Here is a 20,010-nt window from a genome sequence, read left to right as displayed (position 1 = left end):
GCTGTCAGAGGAAGAAATTCAAATCAGTGTCCTTAGGAAGGGAACGGCTGCTTTCTGAACTGAATCAGTGAACTGGTTGGGCTATTTCGAGTTTGTTGGGAGGAGGAACGGGGTGTGTATCGAAGAAGAAACAGGAGGACAGGACAGGGATGCTTTGGTTTTGCGATGTCTGCTGCCGAGTGTGCCCTCTTACCTACAAGGCTGCTAGCACTTCACAAACTGACTTAATAGTTAAGCATTTAGGCTTAATCATATCGATCCATTTTCAATACAGGACTTGATCCTTACTCGCACTACTTTCAACAGTGTTAAAGATCTAATTTATTAGTGAAATCTGGCTAAAATACATAGACACCTGTTAATGGGAAAACAAGTGCATCTAAGGTTTAACTGCAGCCTTGAGAGCTGCCTTGCCTGTTTCTACAGCCCTGGGAGATGGGGAAACCCATCCCCGCAGCTCGATGCTGTTTAGCGCTGCCTTGCCTGCACTCGCCCCTGACATCTGCCATCAGCACCGAGCGGCACCGCCCGGGATCCACAGAGCTCAGCCCTGAAACCCAACAGCTGCGAATTCCTCAGAGGCAGCGGCAGCGTCTCTCGCGTTAACCCGCGTTCAGCGCTGCGATGCTGCAGCAACGGCGGGGAGCTGCGCTCCGGCTGCGGCGGGGGCTCCTCTCGCCTGCTCTCCGGGCCGGGAGCCCGCTGGCCGCGGTGCGCCTCCCTCCAGAGCCGCGCTGAGGCCCTGAGCGGGGCCGGGCCGCGCCCCGCCGCTGCGGGACCCGGCGGGAGGCAGCGGCCCGCCCCGCGGGCGCGGCGGGCGGAGCCTGACGCGTGCGCAGTGCGGCGCGGCCCCGCCTCCCCTCAGCGGCCGCAGGGCGCGGGGAGGAGCCGCCCCGCTCCCCGGGAACATGGCCGGGCCGGGGCGGGGGGCCGCGGCGCAGCCTCCGCCCGGCGCCTCCTGAATCCCCCCCCTCCCCCCGCGCCTTCGTTTTCCACCCCCGGGGAGTGCGGTAGGGAGAGGGGCCGGGGAGAGCCGCCCCCCCCCCCCCGCCGCCGCCGTCGGAGCCGCGGCCATGGACGAGCAGAGCGTGGAGGTGAGGGGTTGGGCGGCGGTTGGCGGTTGCGCTCCCTCGGGGAGGCGGGAAGGGCGGTGCGGGGGAAGCGCTGCCTCCCCGGGAGCGCATCTCCGAGGCCGCGGGGGGAAGCGGGCGGGGCGGCTTCACCTTCTCCTCCGCGGGGGATGGCGAGCGGCGGGGCCGGGCCTCTCCGGCGGGAGTCTGGGGCAGGCCATCCCGACCGATTTACGGGTCAGGGCAGGGCTGGCGGGCGGCAGAGCCCTCGGCGGGTCCCCTCCCGCGTGTGAGGGGAAAGAGGCCGAGCGGCACCGAGCTACGGGCGGCCCGAGGGGCGGAAAGCAGATGAGAGCTCTGCGGCGGGCAGGGATGCGCATAGCACGGAGCTTGGCTCCTGTCTGCGCTGGTGAGCTGGGCAGAAAGGTGCCGAGGGTGTAAAGAGGTGGCGTTTCGAGGTGACGGGCAGTTATTTTACATAGTCAGGGTTAGAAAATAAACCGGTGGAGCGTCGGAGGTGCCTGCTGTGGAGGTGGATGGAGGCAGAGCCCGTGTGGGCGCAGCGCGCGGTGGTGTCTGCCCGCGGCCTGGGCAGCTCGCACGCATCGCTGCGGCCCCCGTTAACAGCGGCCAAACAGGAGAGGAATTTAAAAGACCTCGTGTGATAATTCCCTGTAAATGCCTGTATTGCATTTTAATGGTTTGCACCCATTAAAGAAGACGCTAATGTCTGGGAGATACTGTGGTATCTGTAAATTGAAGATATGCTTCACTTTTGTGCTGATTAATTTCAACTCTGTGAGGAAAAAATTAGCCCGTCTGAAGAATCTTGCGGAGTTCCACAGTTAAAGCCAGAAGAGATCTAATTCCCATACAATACAGAATGTAAAACTTCTTTATCAGTGAAAAATCCATCGATATGGAAAGCAAGCATCACTTGGCATTTCAAAATAGCTCTCTCATTTTGGGAACAGAGAAGGACGAAATGATGGTATTCTAGAACAAAACACTTCTCTCTTCAAATGGGTATAGTAAACCAATATGTTAAATTATATTTTTATTGCCCATGATTAATTAAATGGGGTGTGAGGGGGTGTAGAAATTGCGGAGCCAGTGCTAATGGTAGACCTTAGAAGAATGTAAGTCTTATAAAACTGAAAAAAAAAAAGATGCCCTGCCCAATTCAACCCCTCTCGTTAGCATTCTATATAATGCATACATGCACTTACCATGCCTCTGAATTAGTTTAGTGCCTGTACATTGAAACTCGTGGGTTCAGAATCTGCCGGTACAGCACAGTTTCTTCTGGCAGCTCTTCAATCCCATGTGAACACAAGTGGGAATAATATCCTGGCTACAGAAAGGCCCTCTTGGAAAAAGATAAACCAAACAAAGAAACTATTCCTTGAAGAAGAAGAATGGTGTTATAAAATGGGTGCTGAGAGCTGGTGTAATGTAGGAGAAAGTGGGGAGGAGAGCCATGGTGTTTGACTTAGTATCTCGCTCTGAGATGTGCTATATGTAGCTGTTTGGAATGGGACAGTATTTATGAAACCTGGCACTCTGCCTGAAAAATAAATGCAACTCTGATATGTTTGAAGTAACAATAGTGATAATCTACCCTTTGCAGAGCATTGCCGAAGTATTCCGATGTTTTATTTGTATGGAGAAATTGCGTGATGCACGTCTGTGTCCTCATTGCTCCAAGCTGTGCTGTTTCAGTTGTATTCGGGTGAGTTTACTTATTATAGTTTATTCTTGCAAATGTATGAACTTGAAAAATACTGATCTTATGAACACATTTTTGCTCCTTTCTTGCCTCTTTTCCTTGAGTTCCAAGGATTCATTTTTCCTGCTCTGTGCTCTTTAGTTTCCCTTTCAAAATCTTTTACAACACCCTGAGGAAAAACTAGGCAGGCTGTGCATTGCGTTCAGTAGTGCTGATTATAGGCACTAACTGGAATAATTGCTTTTAAGAAACAGATATACAATGATCCCTTCTTGAGCATTTTTTGGGAGTCAGTGATGCCAGTGTGGAAGACAAAAGTTGGAACAGGAATCAAATGCTGACTTTGCTTCTGTCAGTATGGAACACTGGAAGGTCATAACATCACCTCTTGTCATCTCGGAGATGTTTTTAAATGCTTGCCAAACTCGTGTGATATGATCAGATATGGGCTAAATCTTTCTTGAGGGAGTCTGGGATAGCAGGCTGAAGCAGCGTCTGAAGTACCTCAATTCATTTATTAAGGTCATGGTTACCAATGTGTAACACTTTAGTTCCGAGTCCACACGCTGTTACTTGTTAGCGTGGTGGGAGAGGGTTCAGCTGAGGTTTTCAGACCTCTGGTAGTATTTCCAGAAATCGGAACAATCATCATTCCCTTTGAAGGCTCTGACAAGACCTATAGGTGAAGGATTCGTGTTACATATTAAGAATGTTGGGTGACATATTGTTGCTGGGTGGTGAGAGATTATTCATGAGAATCTTTAAATGTAGTAGTGAGCTGACAAATATAAGCCCGTCAGCTGCCGAGCTTTTACACTTTTAAGTTGTGGTGGGCAGGTGAAGTTCTTTCCTCAGCTGCTTGTCTTTGGAGCTTTCTGGAAGAGAAACATTCAGAGGGTCCTCGTGGATTTGATCACTGAACTGCAGGTATCTAACTTGCATATAAATAGCTCAAGAGGAAGAAATAAGTTACCTTGAAGACTAATAATTTAGACTCTGAAAAATACACTTGTATCTTTTGCTTTCTTTTGTTGAAACATGCTCTTTAGTCTATGACTATGGGAGTCTGTGAATATTTGGTACCTCAAAATTCTCTGCATAATTTTAACTGAAGTGTCTTTGACATCTAAAGAAAAGTGGTTGCTTTGTTACTAAGATACAAATAGCAGCTTCTTCTGTGACTAAGTGGTTGAACAGTTAAATTACAAATCTGTAAAAAAAGGGAAAAATATAGGAAGACTGTAATAAAAAGAAGTCACTCCTAATTAATGATAGAATGTACTTGCTTGCAGTTCTTTTTTCTTACAGTCTCTTTAAAAATGTTTTTCCTTTTTTCCTTCATAGCGTTGGCTGACTGAACAAAGAGCTCAGTGCCCTCATTGTAGGTAAGGTATTTTTAATATCAGAAATAAATTCTCAGGAATTGGGTGTACTGTCCTGTTATGATTGATCTTTTTTCAGTGCAGGTTGCACTAAATTTGTAAGCTTGGTTTTTGAGACCTGCCTGCTGTTACTATAAGAATTTACCCTGGTATAATACTGATTCTAAAATATGTTCTAGTTTTGTGACAAGATAACCAAGATCTTTGCTCTTCCCCTATTACACTGCTGTTTTCAGTGTATGTAGTTGATGTAGTAAGAGTAACTAGATGGTATTCCCCTTAGAACTCTTTCTATTCTTCTTGCAAGAGTCAGAGACCAGAAACATCAGTTTTCAGACTGAAATGTATACTTTTTTTACACCTATAATTTGTGAGATTTACCTTATGTGTTGCAGATTTGTCTGAGAAGTAGCTACAATGTGTTGTTTGTTTGTTTGTTTGTTTTTTAATGCAATGCCCCACCCTGTCCCCCCCAAGCCCTGGTACCCCTTAGCACTTCTAGTTCTTGAGTGCTTAGCGATTCTAGCTCTTGATAGACCAAAAATTGGAAGGTAGCATATTTTTTCCCCAAAGGGAAGGGAGGTATTTAAAAACAACTAACCAACCATTTCTGCAGAACTTTTTTAATATTCAGCTTTTAAAGTATTTGATCAAAGCTCTAAAATGCTTGTAAGGAGGTAAATGTATCTACATTTTACAAAGGAGATAATTGAAGAACTGCAATGGGGGTAGTTGAATAATGGGAGAAACTGAAGAAGCACTGAGATGAAATTATTTGCCCAGTGTTATCCAGGAGTCTATAACGAAATCTGGAAATAGTTCTTGGGTTCCCCATGTAGCTGTTCTGTATGTCATTGTGGGGTGGTTCATTGTGGTTCCTGCCTCCCCCCAGCCCCCAAATGAGCAAATCGACTTAAAACATGATTTTTTTTTTTTTTTCCCCCTGAAATAACTAGTACAGCTTCAGCTTTTTGCCTGTGACTTTTCCAATAGTGTAGAATTGATGAACTGAATTCACTTCAATGCTTCTCTTCTAGCTCCTGGAGCTGATTTCTTGCTCTAACTCTAGCAATGCTTTTTGCAGGGCCCCACTGCAGCTACGAGAGCTCGTAAACTGTCGTTGGGCAGAAGAGGTCACACAACAGCTTGATACCCTTCAACTGTGCAACCTCACAAAGCACGAAGAAAATGAAAAAGACAAGTAAATGGAGCATTCTTCACATAAGGCGTTTTGCAGCTTGCCTTATATGAGCGGGCTTTTAATTTCAGCTCATTATTAAAATCAGGGAACAAACTGATAACTTTTACTTACTTAAAAGCTGAATTGTGCTCACTGTCTGACTAAAAGTTGGAATTCATTTCTGTCATACTTAATGGAACGAGAAAAGCTCTTCAGTGTCTTTGCCTAGAAAACTACTACTATTTCTAGTTTGATTCAGTATAGTTAAAATGAGAGATAAGGAAACAGGAAGGGCAGTAATACTTCTTAAGGCTTTCAGCCCTTCTTAGCGACCATACATCTGAAATAAAAGTCTTCTCTCAATGGCTTGCTCATTTGGCAGTCCCATTAAGACTGCGGGTGCTGATTTGGTATCTCAGCACATAAGAGCAGAGAAGCTGTTCTGAGAAGATGTCTTGTAATCCCTTGCAAAAATGTAATTGATGAATCCAGTTTGAGATCAAAGAAAATCTATAAAGTCCCACAGAAAGCACTACTATTGCTATATCTGTCACATTACTGCTGTTCACTTTCCTTGTCTTTGGAGCTTCCTGTATTTTCTGATATATTCTCTTCCTAGGAGCAACTGCCAGTACTTTCTCAGCAGGCTTTCCTCCTGGTTTTATCCCATTACCAGTGCTATTCTGTGTTTTAAGGTATATTCTGGAGATTTGGAGGAGAAAAGTGTAAGAAGCAGCATTGAAAAATGGACAGGGACTAATTATGTGTTCTATACCTGCCTCCTCCCCAGGTTCCTCAGTGCTAATGGAGGGGGAAGGGAGAGGCGCGTATTTTAGGTCTGGCCTGGTCTGTGCTCGGTTTCTTGATTGATGCTGTTCCTGAAATTTTAAGAAGTGTCGAAGATCAGTTTGTCCAAAAAGCTCATGAGCCATTGCTCTGTGGTTACTTTAGGTTGCATATGATTAGGATTTTAATAATGTGAATTATTAACTTCTAGAATTCTGAGCTTGATTCATTGATGATATCCTTTATCTGCTGGGTAGGAATCCAATTTTAGTAATGTCCTTTCTCTCTGTTTCTGTGAAATATTTCCTGAGAGAATACTAAGAGCAACATTTATTTTACAAAAGGTTTTTACTGAATATAAGTATTCTTGCAAAACTATACTGATGTTTTGTGCTTTACTCTCAGTATCGGGTAGCAAAACAAGTGAGAATGTTAAATTGAGTTTGCAGAAAATTCATAGCTATTTTCTGTTGATGATATGTGTATTTTTTGTTTAAGGTGTGAAAATCATCATGAAAAGCTTAGCGTTTTCTGCTGGACCTGCAAGAAATGTATCTGCCACCAGTGCGCGCTTTGGGGAGGAATGGTAAGAAGAGACTTGTTTGCTCGTATGCATGTGGTATGTTACAATAAGAGACTGCAAGCATTATGTTTGACAGCAGTTTGAAGAAATAGAAATGCTACGAAGCTGCTGTTATGGCTATTGAATTGCTATGCAAATACTGTAGTTGTATGTGTAGTTATAATTTAATGTGAACATTGGTTGTGGAAGGCGATACCTGCTGTTTATAATTAGAGAAGGAAATTGAATTTTTGCCAAAAGGAGGTCAGAATTACCTTCCTTGTTATAAACTTCATGATGTCATGGACAAACTGTAGGTGGTGCTGAGAATTTTATGGACAAAGAAAGAAGTCTTTCTCAGAGAATATAGGTAACACTTATGTTCTTTAAATGCCCTGGCCTGTAATGTGGAATATCTTCAAAGCTGTATTAGTAGCACAATTCACCACACTCTTTATTATCTCTTCAATTGAGTATTTCAAGGAGAGACTGCTGTCAGTGTTTGGAATATAAGTGGTTAACAGTGTGCTGCCTTTGTTTGGGAAGGGTGTTTTAATAACATAATAATAATAATAAAAATAAGATAACCCTTCTACCGTTATTTGATTTGTTATAGAATTGCACAGTGAATGAAGCAGTTTATTTTTGGAGGACTGTTGAGACTCCAAATAACTCTTGACAGGAAGCTTTGGTGGTATGAAAGCCAAATTCGTGACTTATGAGGGGAAGTGAAAGACAGGCCTCCTACATGCAATCTGCGTTGGAACTTTTCCAAAATGAGTGATACACTAGGAGGCTTTCTTCCCCTCTCTTTGAGTAATTTAATAGGAGTGGAATAAAGTTAAAATAGGATGCTCTATTATTTCTCCCCCGCCCCTTTTCTTTTTTAACAGCATGGAGGACATACTTTTAAGCCACTGGCAGAAATCTATGAGCAACACGTCACAAAAGTAAACGAAGAAGTGGCAAAGCTTAGGAGAAGACTCATGGAACTGATCAGTTTGGTGCAAGAAGTGGTAAGAAATTGATCCAAGATAATGTTAAGTTTTCCTGTAGCACGCCATGGTCAAAGAATAACTGTAAAGCAGGAAATGGAAATAGTACACCATTTCATGCACTCATGATGTTTTCAGTACCTGTTCAGAAGCTGTTGCTTCTGTGAAGGTAATCAGATTATCCCACAGAGAGACGTTTTTACTTTTTAGTTATACTCTTTTTATACAATGTGGAAAGATCAACATACTCTCAGTACTGTTTTTGTGGTTGCCAGACAGAAAAAGATGTAAGTTAGCTCACAGGGAATTTTTCTTTTGGTGTATGCTATTTAAAAGCTGGAGTTGTGCAGTTCTTTGAAAGATGTATTTTTGTCAACACTTACAAAAGTGCAGTCTGCCATGCTAAAAAAGTATAAAAATGCTTTATTGTAATAGAGCTTATTTTCCTTTCTTTAGGAGAATAAACAAGTATATTTGAGCCTACAGGATGCGCTGTAAAGCAGCTCACCAGTTAGAGATTTGAAGTTTGTGCACCTCCTTTTTCTTCCCCATAGGGGTAAATGTGTTAGACATCCAAATACCGACATGTTCAGTTTTGGCAGTTTCAGTGGGAATTCCAACAATTCAATATGGTTTCTTGTATCTAGGAAGGGTTATTTTTGTGTTCTGCTGAACACCGTTACATTTATTGTGTGATCTTTGAGCAAATAAAATAAGGGTTTTTTTAAGCAAGTTTCCATATGGTTTTTGTCTATGCTATTATTCAGGTAGTTGTTAGCCACATGCAGTGGTAAGTTAGCTCTGCTTCAGCTCAAATGTGACTGTTACATCCCCAGGTGGGCTACTTGTAAGTGTTTGTAAAATGTTGAGAGGATTGTGGCCTTCACCTTCCAGGATGAAGGGCGCAATTTTTATCAAATTATTCTTGTTACCAAGGAGGTAACTTTTCTGTGCTGCTCAAGTTACAGAAGAGAAACTGGCAGTTGTATTTACAAATTTTGATACTAAATCCCCATATGACGAATCTCTACGTAATGAGAAAATGTTACTCAACTTTACGGTTAACCTTTGGTCACCCACCAGAGGGCACGCTTATGTATTCAGTAAAAATCAAAGGATATTTACAACTGGCGACAGGAATAGCCTGTAATACAGTTAATCTAAAAACACATTCCTGTTTTCTTATTCTAAACATGCAAGCTTCAGTAAGACAAGGTTGGGTTTTTTTTTTCCCCCCCTCATAGAAGAATAGGGTTGGAGGGGACTCTAGGGAGGCCTAGGCATTTCTGGGATCTGAGAGAGTGGAGTTAACGTGTAAATGAGCAAAACATGCAAAAGTGTGAAGGCTTTCTTTTTGTGCATGTTTTTTTTCGTGAACCCTGTTTTAGGAGAGGAATGTGGAGGCAGTGCGTAGTGCGAAGGATGAACGAGTTCGGGAAATCAGGAATGCAGTGGAGATGATGATTGCCCGGTTAGACACTCAGCTGAAGAATAAGCTTATAACATTAATGGGTAGGTATTTGCCTGATCTATTACGACTAGGAGCAATGTATTCGCAATGTGTAAATCTGTTGAGAAACCGTCTTGCCCTGGCAGTATTCCTTACACACTTCATGGCGTTAAGCACGTTAACTGCTGACAGAAAACTTATACCTACAGCAAAGCTTTTAGTTAATTATGTAGTTACTGTGATACAGTTCTAAGTTGTTAGACGTTATGTTCTGTTAGAAACTCCTGTATAATAACTTGGAGAATATTTCCGTCTAATTGAAAGATGTTTAGTACCTTTCACCTAAAGTGTTTTTACACCATCATTTGTGTTGGCCAAGAATTCCATCTTTGTAATTTGACATCTTTGTCATATATACTCCTTTTAATGTAATTTTAAAAAATTAGAAGTCTATATGAGATGTCTGGTGAGCAACAGTTCAGATCCATACATACAGGCAGCCTTGTCTGCAAATGAAGAACATGGCATCTGGAATCAGCGCTGCTAGTTTGGTTCCTGACACTTTGGTTAACCGGACACTCGTCATTTTAGCTCTCCTTTGGTATAAATAGAGGTGAGAAGACAGGTGGTACACTTACAGGTATTGAAACTTAGGGAAGCAACACTACTAAAAATTAAGTGTAGCTTTCAACAAGAAGGACAGAATGTTCCTCAGTTGGCTCTAACTCTGTACATACTGTGCTCAACTAAGTTTTTTCCATGCACGCTTTCATTTGCATAAGTGCATCGATAGAAGCACATCCTAAAGGTGACATCTTAATGGGATATCGGTTTCTTTAGACATTTGAAATTTTATACTTATGACCTTAGTTTTGCAAGGTGCACAACCAGTAGATCAAAGTACACAGATAAATAGATCCTTGACCTTGTATCTATGTACTTGTCTCAGAAATAAAAATAAGACAATAAAATAGCTGTGCTGAAAATGCATTTCTGATGCTTGAAATCTTCACACACAGGGACACACAGACACACATTCTCTCCCCGCAACCCACCCAAAGAAAACCTAAAATGTTCATGCTTGGAAAATGTCCTTAGCTTTGATAATGCTTGCATTTATTCTCTTAGTTCATTTCCATTAAAAACAAGCCAACATGATAAATGTATATTAGCTATGTTTCAAGTTCCTCTTGAATTCCTGTCAGTACTTTAAAATGTTTGCTTTACGTTAAATCCAGGATTCATACGTTCATACATGTTTTGTGCCTATATCAAATACAGTAATCAGTCACGAGATTTATTTTAGTGTGTACTGATTAAAGATCAGTCTTAAAGCTGTGGTAGAATGTCTTAATTATTGGGATGTACAGGTTAACATCTTGTCCATGTAACGGCTTGTTTGTAACTACTGCCAGACACTGTTCAGGTATGTAATGTGTGATGGAGACAAAGTGAGTTCCCATGATAGAAAACAGACAAATGGGACTTAGGTATTTACTCTTTCTCATCATGGTCTTCATGCTAGTTGAAATGAACAAACACATTTAAACATTGTTTGTTCTTTTTTATAAAGAAAACACTTAAGCATTAAGGTCAAGAGAAATGGTGGCTTTGAGGAGAAGTGTCAGCTATTATAAAAGAGGGGCTTGTCTGGATGAGAACGAATTCAGTGAAGTCAAACCTGCTTTTTTTGTCCAAGAAAGCACCCCAAAACAACAAACCTGCCATTTCTGGGGCACAGAATGTTTCATTACTGTCTTGACCTCAAGTGAGTTCTTCACTACAGCTCTAATTAAAAATGTAGCCTTGCGTTTCAAATGCTTTCTCAATCAACCTTGGTATATTTAGAAATCCTTTACCTTAGTAGGTTCTGGGGCAGCTTTCAGGTAAAAAAAAAAAAAAAAAAAAAAAAAAAAAAGAAAAAGAAAAAACTCAGTTTCTTAAAATCCAGTGAGTATGTCTTTTTTTTCTTTTAACGTGTCGTCTTTTCTGTGAACAGGCCAAAAGACATCGCTTACTCAAGAAACTGAACTTCTGGAATCCCTGCTTCAAGAAGTAGAACATCAGGTGATTATGAAAAGAGCTGCAATGTTGTATTACATAGATCCCTCCTCAGTCGGCCTTTCTTATTGTTTTATTTATTTTTAAACTGTTAATTGATGGATATTTCTTGAGGGTATCTTTTCATTTAAGTGGCCTTAGGTTGCACAATTTCTTCTTAATAACAAGTAGGTCTTCTAGAAATAATGAAAGGTGTTCTCTTCTGTTGCTTGAAAAACTAGTACAGGGATTTACAGCAATATCGTATAAAACTACACAGTTCTGTGTTTGTTTAAGGTAAAAGCATTTAGATGGTGTGGGTAGATTCTGTTAGTTCTGCTGCTGCCAACTGCATATGAATAGTGGTGGCTATAAATGGAGAATAAACAAAAATGTTCGGTTTCTCTTTGTGCTTTTGAGGAAAACTGAACTGGTTCTAGTTCTTTCACTCCTGTCCACTCGTCTTTCCAGAAAGATGACACGGTGTCACTTTTTTCATATTGCTTCTAGCTATACAAGTTCAGCTTTTGTAAATGAAATATTCAAGTTCTGCAGAGCTTGATTGTACTTGCCCTGAACAATTTCTGCTTGCTCTGAGGAAATGGAAGGGTTTTCTTCCTTCAAGCATTACTGCATCCAGTAATTATCTTTCAGCAGAGTTGGACATTTTAGGTTGGGGATGGCAGCTAAGCTTCTTCGTGAGTGAAACTTCTTGTCCTGTATTCCTTTTTCATTCCCTGCACTGCTTTTGATTCAGTAAGAATGCTAAGCTGGCTTTATCACCTGGTCAGTGATTATGAGGTTCTCCTTGCACTTCAGTTAATTATTTCATACCTGTGATGGAACGTCTTAGTTGAGGAGTCGATGACATCAGGAGGATGAGTGCTCCTGCATACCATGTGTCGGCATATTTTTTTTTTGTCTGTTTGTTGAGAGCTCTCTGTGTATAGATTATTCAGAAATTGCTATGTTGCAGCCCAAATGAGGACTTTCTAAATCCTGAATAGCAGTGCGTATGACACTCTGCAGATCAGTTTCTTTTGTAGAAAAAAAACCATTAAAATAATAACAAACTGGTGCTAGTGAAACGTGACCTCTTCTCCCTCCAAAATAGGAGGAAAAGCTTACTAACTGGAAAAAAAATGTGAGAAGGTGCAGACATCTGGCAACAGTGTAGGTCTCCACTGGTTGTTTAAAGTCATCATATATGTCTTTGTCAAGAGAAGCTTTGAATTGCATATTCTTTTTGTAGAAGTAACAGAATTATTTGAAGAACTCGGAGCAAAACCATGACTTTTTAAAATGTACATATTAGTCTCACTTAAGCCTGACAGAAAGTTTGAAATATAAGTGTAAGATATGTTGTTCCAATGTTTAAAGTATAAATAAGAAGCAGAGTAGATTTGTCTCCTTTAGTAAAGAGGTTTAGAAAATACAGTACTAGCTATTCAAGGAACATGTGAGATTAGATTCCCCCCCCCACATTTTGAAAAGACCTTTGTTTTGTAAGATGTCTTGAATGAAGTGGATTGAAGTGGGATTTTTTGCCTGCTATTTAAGATAATAATAGACTTTGTTTTGTTCAAATTTGGATGAACAGAAAAAAGTACAGTTCTTGGCAATAGAGCAGTAAAGGAATAACTAAAACATAAAAGAACCATCTAGTGTCACAGGAGCTTGCATCGCTGTGTTGTGATGTATTTGAGCAAGTTATCCCAGTGTCTAATTAAGCAGCCTTTCCAGATTGATTTACTTTGTTATTGTTGCATAAACACAGTAATAGATGTGACTTGGTATTGATCGGACATCTTATATATAAATAAGTTTAACCTAAGTGAAGTACATAGTAGTCGCTGTAGCTTTCATTGTAGAATTTGACAGTCTTAAATATTCAGGACTTCCCAAATGGGTTGCACAGACTTTGGAGTGAGACAGAATTAGAATATCTATTTTAATTTCCGAACAGAAGTTTTAGAACATATGACCATCAGCTATCATAGGCAAATCCTTAGTCTTAAGAGCTGACAGTTTCAAGGGAAATAAAACCCAAATAAATGAAAAATAAAACCCAACCTCCAGGCTTCGTTTTCCATTGCATTGTGGGTAATCTTTCTGAAGCTGTGACAGACATGCAATTTATTTGTTTAAAAACAAAAATGGTCAAAACCTATGGTTTTTACTAATGACACAAGGATTTTTTTTCTTTTTTTTTTTTCCCCCCATATAGTTACGATCATGCAGTAAGAGCGAGTTGATATCCAAAAGTTCAGAGATCCTGATGATGTTCCAGCAGGTTCATCGGAAGCCTATGGCCTCGTTTGTCACTACTCCGGTCCCCCCAGACTTCACAAGGTAAGCATTGCGTTTCCCTTCTGTTGCAGTTTGAACTTGAAAGCCACCTTATGAAGGTTTGTTTTGCTTGTTAAAAAATGTGTAAAGTAACTTAGAGGAGAGTATCTCTTTCCCATTTTACTGTACCACTGTATGGAGGAGGATGTATTCTTACGTGTGTCAGCCTTTTGTAAAACTAGGATGGGAGAGTACCACTGTATTTTAACATGCGGGTCTGAAAGAGTGGATGGTAGGTGGCTGATGGATAGGTGGTTGGAGAGCTTGCCTGATAGCCCTCTATAGCGAAGGGCAGTCATACTTCTCAGCTGTATGAGCAATGGCAATGGTAATCTGTTATTAGATTAACAGATTCTATCTGTTTCTGTGTTAAACTTGATATCTGTGACTGAATTTGGGTCCGCGCTTATACACTGGAAATGATAAACTGCTTAACTTACTCTTCTTAGTAACCTATGCCGCAAGTAGGCTTTTCTGTTCCAGCAGGGCTTATTTTATGTCTCTAGTCCCTGCTGGGGAGTCAGGACAGTGGGTTCCAGCTGACAATTTTTTTTTCTTTTTTACAGTTAGTTTACTGATTTGTCCTTTTTCTCTTATTATTGGGTCATTCAGTATATAATTGCAAGGCTCTCATGAGATGCCTCTGCAGGTCACCTTAATTCAGAATATATAGCCAAAATCACTTCATAACACAATTCTTCATAAAAAGAGTGCTACTCGTGCTGGGTTCTGGGGAAGTCTGTTCAGCGTTTAGGCTAGCTGGCTGAAAAGCGTCTCCAAAAAATTGACAGTAGAAGAAGTCTTAGAAAAATTCCTCAAATCATTTTGTGTTCTCTAGAAAGAATCAGTTTGGCTTGCTTTTAAATGCCATCTCAAAATTATTGTCCTGACATATTTTCTGAAAAGAATAATGAAATGCATCTCTGAGGAGAGTTTAAATCTGAATATTCATTTTCCAATGGCAGTAAGGTATCTCCTGCTCTGAAACACAAACCATTTAAGCTTTGTGCTTTCAGCCATGAAATAGTTTCATCCTTTCTAGAACTACCAAGGAGTCTTGTGTTAAAAATTCACCGTATTAAGATATTATTAGCCATCACAGGTAAAAGGGAAAATCCTCTCAAATACTACTGGTTGCTCTTCCCTTCTTAACATAAAATATTTGTTTTATTGTGTGATGTTCTATGGAGAGGTACTGGGCAGAAGGCTTATGAATGGAATTTTCGGAAGTGCTGAGATAACCCAGTGTAGTCCTACTGAATTTCAGCGGCTCTGGTGACCTAAATCATCTTAAGTGCTTCTAAAGATTCCAAAAGTTGGGATTTTTCATGTCAGGTTATTCAACTCTAATCTATTTTTTCCCACCCCTCCCCAGTGAATTGGTTCCAGCCTATGACTCAACTACATTTGTCTTGGAAAACTTCAGGTAAGAATATATCTTAAATTACTGTGAATATCGGGAAGCTTTTTCTGTTTCTTCTGTACATAAGTAGTATTCTTTAAAACACAAGAATAGTCTCTACCGAAAACTGCTAGATATGAACTAAGCTGTAGGAATTAAATCAAAAATCTCCTGTTTACCAGGTGAACAACAATTAAGCGTAGCTAAACTGCTAGCTAAAAAGATTTTCCATGATAAAGGCAAACTACTTAGTGTTCTTTTTAAAAAAGATTGAATAATTTTGCAAGGAATACATATATTTGTGTGGACACTTTGCATGAGCCTCCTACGCTGCTACGTGCTCTGTGCAGCAGGAAGGATGGTTCTAGAGTGCAAGTGTATATGCAGCTTACTGTTTCATGGGGGGTTTTGCTTTGTCCCAATAGCAAATGTTTTTTCTCCTTTCTCAATAGTACTTTGCGTCAGCGAGCAGATCCTGTTTACAGTCCACCTCTTCAAGTGTCAGGACTTTGCTGGAGGTTAAAAGTTTATCCAGTGAGTTATTTTTTCAACTAGAACTGTTATCCCATCCAAAACACTTAACCAGCATTCATATGCTTCTCTTGTAAGGAAACATCAGTTAGTTTCTTACCATGTTGTATATAAAAAGCTGTATGAGAAGAACGTAATAAGATTGGAGAGTCGATCACCAACTGTTGGAGCATTCCCTCTCTGCCTCCAGATAACCAGCATGAACATTCTCACTATAGTTAATCTGGGTAATTTAAAAGCAATTAAAAATGGCTCTTACAAATAAGCCATAGGAACTTTAATAGATATTTTTACTGGTTTTGTCTGTCTGAGTGGTTTTTGCAGGTGTTTCTTGCAGAACTGAGGTCTAGAATAACTAGATATTCTATATATCTAGTTAATAATATAAAATAATATTACAATAATATTGTAATATTTATGTTTATGAATAATCCTTCTTTGGGAAGTTGGGAGGAGGACAAAGTATTAGTTTAAAGGGAATCTGTTTTACTGTGTGTCCAGTTCTCAAATGCTAACATTAAAACGTGTGTATTGTACTAATGTCCTTTCAGTGGGCTGAATATTCAGATTTCAGAAACAATGTCTCCGTCAGTGTGGGAATGTTAACCCAGAAGGTGTGATCTTCTAACAGTCCGCTAGTCTGGTCAGTGCTTCCAGGAAGCTCTGGCTTCTACTGCAGCTGGAGAGAGATGTGTTTAGCAGTGGAGTAGAGGTTTTGTTTGTTAGTGATTTACGTGGCATCTTCAGAGAACTGGATTAATCTGTTAAGCCCACGTATGCACAGAATTGTATTCTTGCAATGCAGAGGTGGACTGCTGTGTCAGTTTTCAGAGTATTGTAAATTCAGGATTGACTACCTAAGGTGTGCTGTCAGAAGGCATTAAAATTGATTTTTTTAAATGGTAAGTTGAAATGTTTCTTCAACCTAGAGGATTGAAGATGAGCCATTCTTCATCCTTGATTAAGGTGAGTGTGATGGAGGTTTTGCTGTACTTTTTCTTGATTTCTGGTGATTCTAATATTGTTTCTCAGTTAACTGACCTAACTTTTTCATGTTGCATGTTTTTTCTAAAGAAATTGCTCTTCTTTCAAAAATTAAGTGGCTTTGAAATGCAGCTGTATGTAAAGTATTTCAGAACTAATGTTTAACCTGAGCTGTTTTCATATTGAGAGTTTGAGAAGAATTGGACTGTAATAAACTGATGAGTAGATTTTATGAGCTTTTTTTAATTGCTTTTTCTATATGCTAAATAAATGTTTTTCCAATACATTGACAAGCATTTGTCTACTCAGTCTTCCACTCAACTGAACTCCTAAAATGCTAATAGAGTAACTGGAGCTCTTTTTCAAGATGTGTATCTGAGATACCAATACTAGAGTGCGTATGTGCTTCCAGATGCAAACTCTATGTTGATTCAAGTTACAGTAAGAGTTCTAGGTCAGGGAAGACTAAAAATCAAACCTGTAGCATACAAAGTAGACTACTGCTGCAAATTCTGTATTGATTGAAGCTGTTTTCTAAATTTCAAGGGTATATCGAGGTGTTTTGGGTTTTGGGTTTTTTTTCTGGTTTTTGCTTTCTTTTTTTTAATTAATTTATCTCTCCCTTTTTTGTTTCTTTCAAGGATGGAAATGGAGTAGTACGGGGCTACTACCTGTCTGTGTTCTTGGAGCTGTCAGCTGGATTGCCAGAGACATCCAAGTAAGCACACCTGGAGTAAGAGCAGCCGTTCTTTTTTTTCTGTTGGCAAAGCATCTGGAGAGGTTTGCAAAGAATGCCCTCAAGTTCTGTAGCGTTGCTAGGGACTGATGCAGAGCACTCTTGAAAAGAATAGTGAGACTTCTATTGTCCACTGAGCTTTGAATCGTGCCCAAAGATAATATTTTAAAGTTGTTACTGAGCAGCTTTCTCAAGATAAAAAGCAAGCTGGCAAAACAACAGATAAGAGTATCTGTCTCCTAGTATTCAGTCCCAGAGTTGGTTTACCACTCTCCTTATTACTATTTTCTTCCCCCTTCTACTCTTTATATAAGTGTTCAGTAAAACTTTAAGACTGAATCACCTCTTCAGCTGAGCATGCAAGCCTCCCAGGGAGTGCAGTTCTGTTAAACCTGACACATGCAGCAGATGTGACATCTTTGTTTTGGCATTAATACCTGTGATCTTCCCCTGCGTAGGTATGAGTACCGTGTAGAAATGGTTCACCAGTCCACCAACGATCCCACTAAAAACATAATTCGAGAGTTTGCCTCTGATTTTGAAGTTGGAGAATGCTGGGGTTACAACAGATTCTTCCGTTTAGACTTGCTAGCCAACGAAGGCTATTTAAACAGGCAAAATGACACTGTGATCCTACGGTAAGGAAGACAACTTAGTGGGGCTCTTTTCTGCTATCATTTCACAAAGTATCACACCTACTACTGAAATAGGAAATAATTAAGTAGTTGAATTTAAAATAATTGTGACATGTTTTGTCATAAGTGGATTTCGCTGTCATAAGCTTTAAAGAAGAAAATGTGCAGAAGGGAGTGGTGGAAACTTTAAGTACATCTCTTTCTTTGAGAAGCAGCTATACTTGACACTAATAAGCCCGGGTTGGAGATCTGTAGCTAACTGAATTAAAGGAAAAGGGTGTTTTCTCTCCCTCTTTAGAGACAGTTGTAGTGAGTGTAAGAGAACTTCGGGAATGAAGGAGGTCTGTAAAGTAAGAGAACTGATGCTGTCAATGGAAATTGCAATGTTATGAAATACAGAAGCTTTATCCATTTACTTCAAATATTCTCTGTACAGTCTTACTCTTGCTCCTGTTAAATGCTTTGTAGTGTGTTAATTTTTTTTACTGTTTGTTTGTGAAGATAACCACCTCTCATATAACTGCCTCTCCTACAAAAATCTTACTGGTGCCATTCAGGATACTGAGTATAGAAGTACGTGTTGTCTGTTAAGTTTATTTCATCACTAGATTTCAAGATGTCTGATGTTATTATGCAGGGTGTTTTGGACTGGGCGGGGGGCGGCGGGGATGGGACGGACACGGACGGATGGACGGACACAGGGGACAGATGACCAAAAAAAAACCAAACAAAAAAACCCAACTGAAAATAACCCCCTTTTGAAATGTTCCTTTGAAGGTTCCAAGTGCGCTCACCAACCTTCTTCCAAAAGTGCCGAGATCAACACTGGTACATTGCTCAACTGGAAGCAGCTCAGACAAGTTATATCCAACAAATAAATAACCTTAAAGAAGTAAGTGGGGTGTATATTGTAAAATCACCTTTTACTGCAGTAATTACCTGGTTTAGGTTACAGTGTTCATGTTTGACAAGCGTGTGTGTTTGGGTTCCTATTGGTAGTTGGATACTGGCGTTACTAAAATAGTACATATGCAAGTCAACAAACTTATTGATTTGATGATGATGCTCCATTGTCGTCTTCTATGTATACTTTTGTGTATCCTTCTAATATTTAAGAGGCTTGCGATTGAACTTTCCCGGACTCAGAAATCACGAGGCATTTCACCTCCAGACACTCATCTTAGTCCCCAGAATGATGATGGTCCAGAAACAAGATCAAAGAAATCTGGACAAAGCACTGAAGTACTACTTGAGAATGTTGCTGCTCCAGGATTAGTGCGAGATAGCAAGGAAGAGGAGGAAGAGAAGATCCAGCATGAAGACTTTAATGTAGGAATTGTCTTTTTCCTGCCTCTTTGTTTATGTGTAGTTTTTTATGATAGGATAGCAGTAGAAACATAAGTGAACTTCCGAATTGTCTCATAACACACTGGAGAACTATCAGCGAGAGATGACACTAGAGAGATGTTCCAGAACAGAGCTAATAGATCCTGCCACAAAAAAGTTTCCAAGCTGCAGTTGAAAAATCCAACTTCTTTGTTACCAGCTTTTATTGTGCTTTGAGACCCTCCTAACTCCTGTGTGATAGTGTGACACTCTGGGGAGAGAGAGTTTCTGTTCGTAGCTTTTGGTGAATGCATCAAAGTGCAACTGAAATGTTTCTTCTTCAGAAAGTCTTGTTCTGTTTTTACTATAGCACGAGCTCTCTGATGGTGACTTGGATATAGATCTTGCTGGAGAAGACGAGGTGAACCACCTTGATGGTAGCAGCTCTTCAGCTAGTTCGACAGCAACTAGTAACACTGAAGAAAATGATATTGATGAAGAAACTATGTAAGTAACTTAAAATGCCTTTCAGATCACCACCTTGTCTCCCAGGGCTGTCATCCTAATTCCAGCGGAAACTGATTCATTTGCTATATCACACTTAGGATGTGTGGGGGATTCCAGTGCGATGTGAGGGGTGGTTCCTATATTGGAAACAGCGTGAACTGATACAGTTAACGCTAAACATTGAATTTTTGGTCAGCTAGTTACTATCTTTCCGATCTCTTCATTTATTTTAGTGTTGTATTCTGTCTTTGACAAGTGATAGTCTGTGAAGGATCTTTCTCAAAACACTATTGAGAAATGTGTTTCTACACTGTAATGAAAGAGAGGTTTGGTATTAGGAAATGTT

At 40.2% G+C, this 20,010-nt stretch overlaps 1 protein-coding gene across 8 annotated transcripts in view; it reads left to right on the top strand.

The window, feature by feature from the left end:
* Nucleotides 1–884: 884 nt before the first annotated feature.
* TRIM37 (tripartite motif containing 37) overlaps nt 885–20,010 on the top strand; it is a 34,263-nt gene continuing 15,137 nt past the window's right edge. For all 8 annotated transcript variants that reach the window (XR_014229989.1, XR_014229990.1, XR_014229991.1 and 5 more), the window contains exons 1-16: nt 885–1,094; nt 2,701–2,802; nt 4,144–4,184; nt 5,266–5,382; nt 6,646–6,733; nt 7,603–7,725; nt 9,093–9,216; nt 11,154–11,221; nt 13,422–13,546; nt 14,919–14,969; nt 15,398–15,479; nt 17,102–17,178; nt 17,655–17,834; nt 18,609–18,723; nt 18,948–19,160; nt 19,528–19,664. Coding sequence is in view for 3 of the 8 variants with exons in the window: in XM_082328457.1 (XP_082184583.1) it covers nt 1,074–1,094; nt 2,701–2,802; nt 4,144–4,184; nt 5,266–5,382; nt 6,646–6,733; nt 7,603–7,725; nt 9,093–9,216; nt 11,154–11,221; nt 13,422–13,546; nt 14,919–14,969; nt 15,398–15,479; nt 17,102–17,178; nt 17,655–17,834; nt 18,609–18,723; nt 18,948–19,160; nt 19,528–19,664 (1,664 nt within the window). In the remaining 5 variants the exon portion in view is untranslated. The remainder of the gene's footprint in view (nt 1,095–2,700; nt 2,803–4,143; nt 4,185–5,265; nt 5,383–6,645; nt 6,734–7,602; nt 7,726–9,092; nt 9,217–11,153; nt 11,222–13,421; nt 13,547–14,918; nt 14,970–15,397; nt 15,480–17,101; nt 17,179–17,654; nt 17,835–18,608; nt 18,724–18,947; nt 19,161–19,527; nt 19,665–20,010) is intronic.

This window comes from Platalea leucorodia (assembly GCF_965183815.1).
Source record: "Platalea leucorodia genome assembly, chromosome: 16".
Lineage (NCBI taxonomy): Eukaryota > Metazoa > Chordata > Aves > Pelecaniformes > Threskiornithidae > Platalea > Platalea leucorodia.
This window is presented reverse-complemented; position numbering and strand designations above follow the sequence as displayed.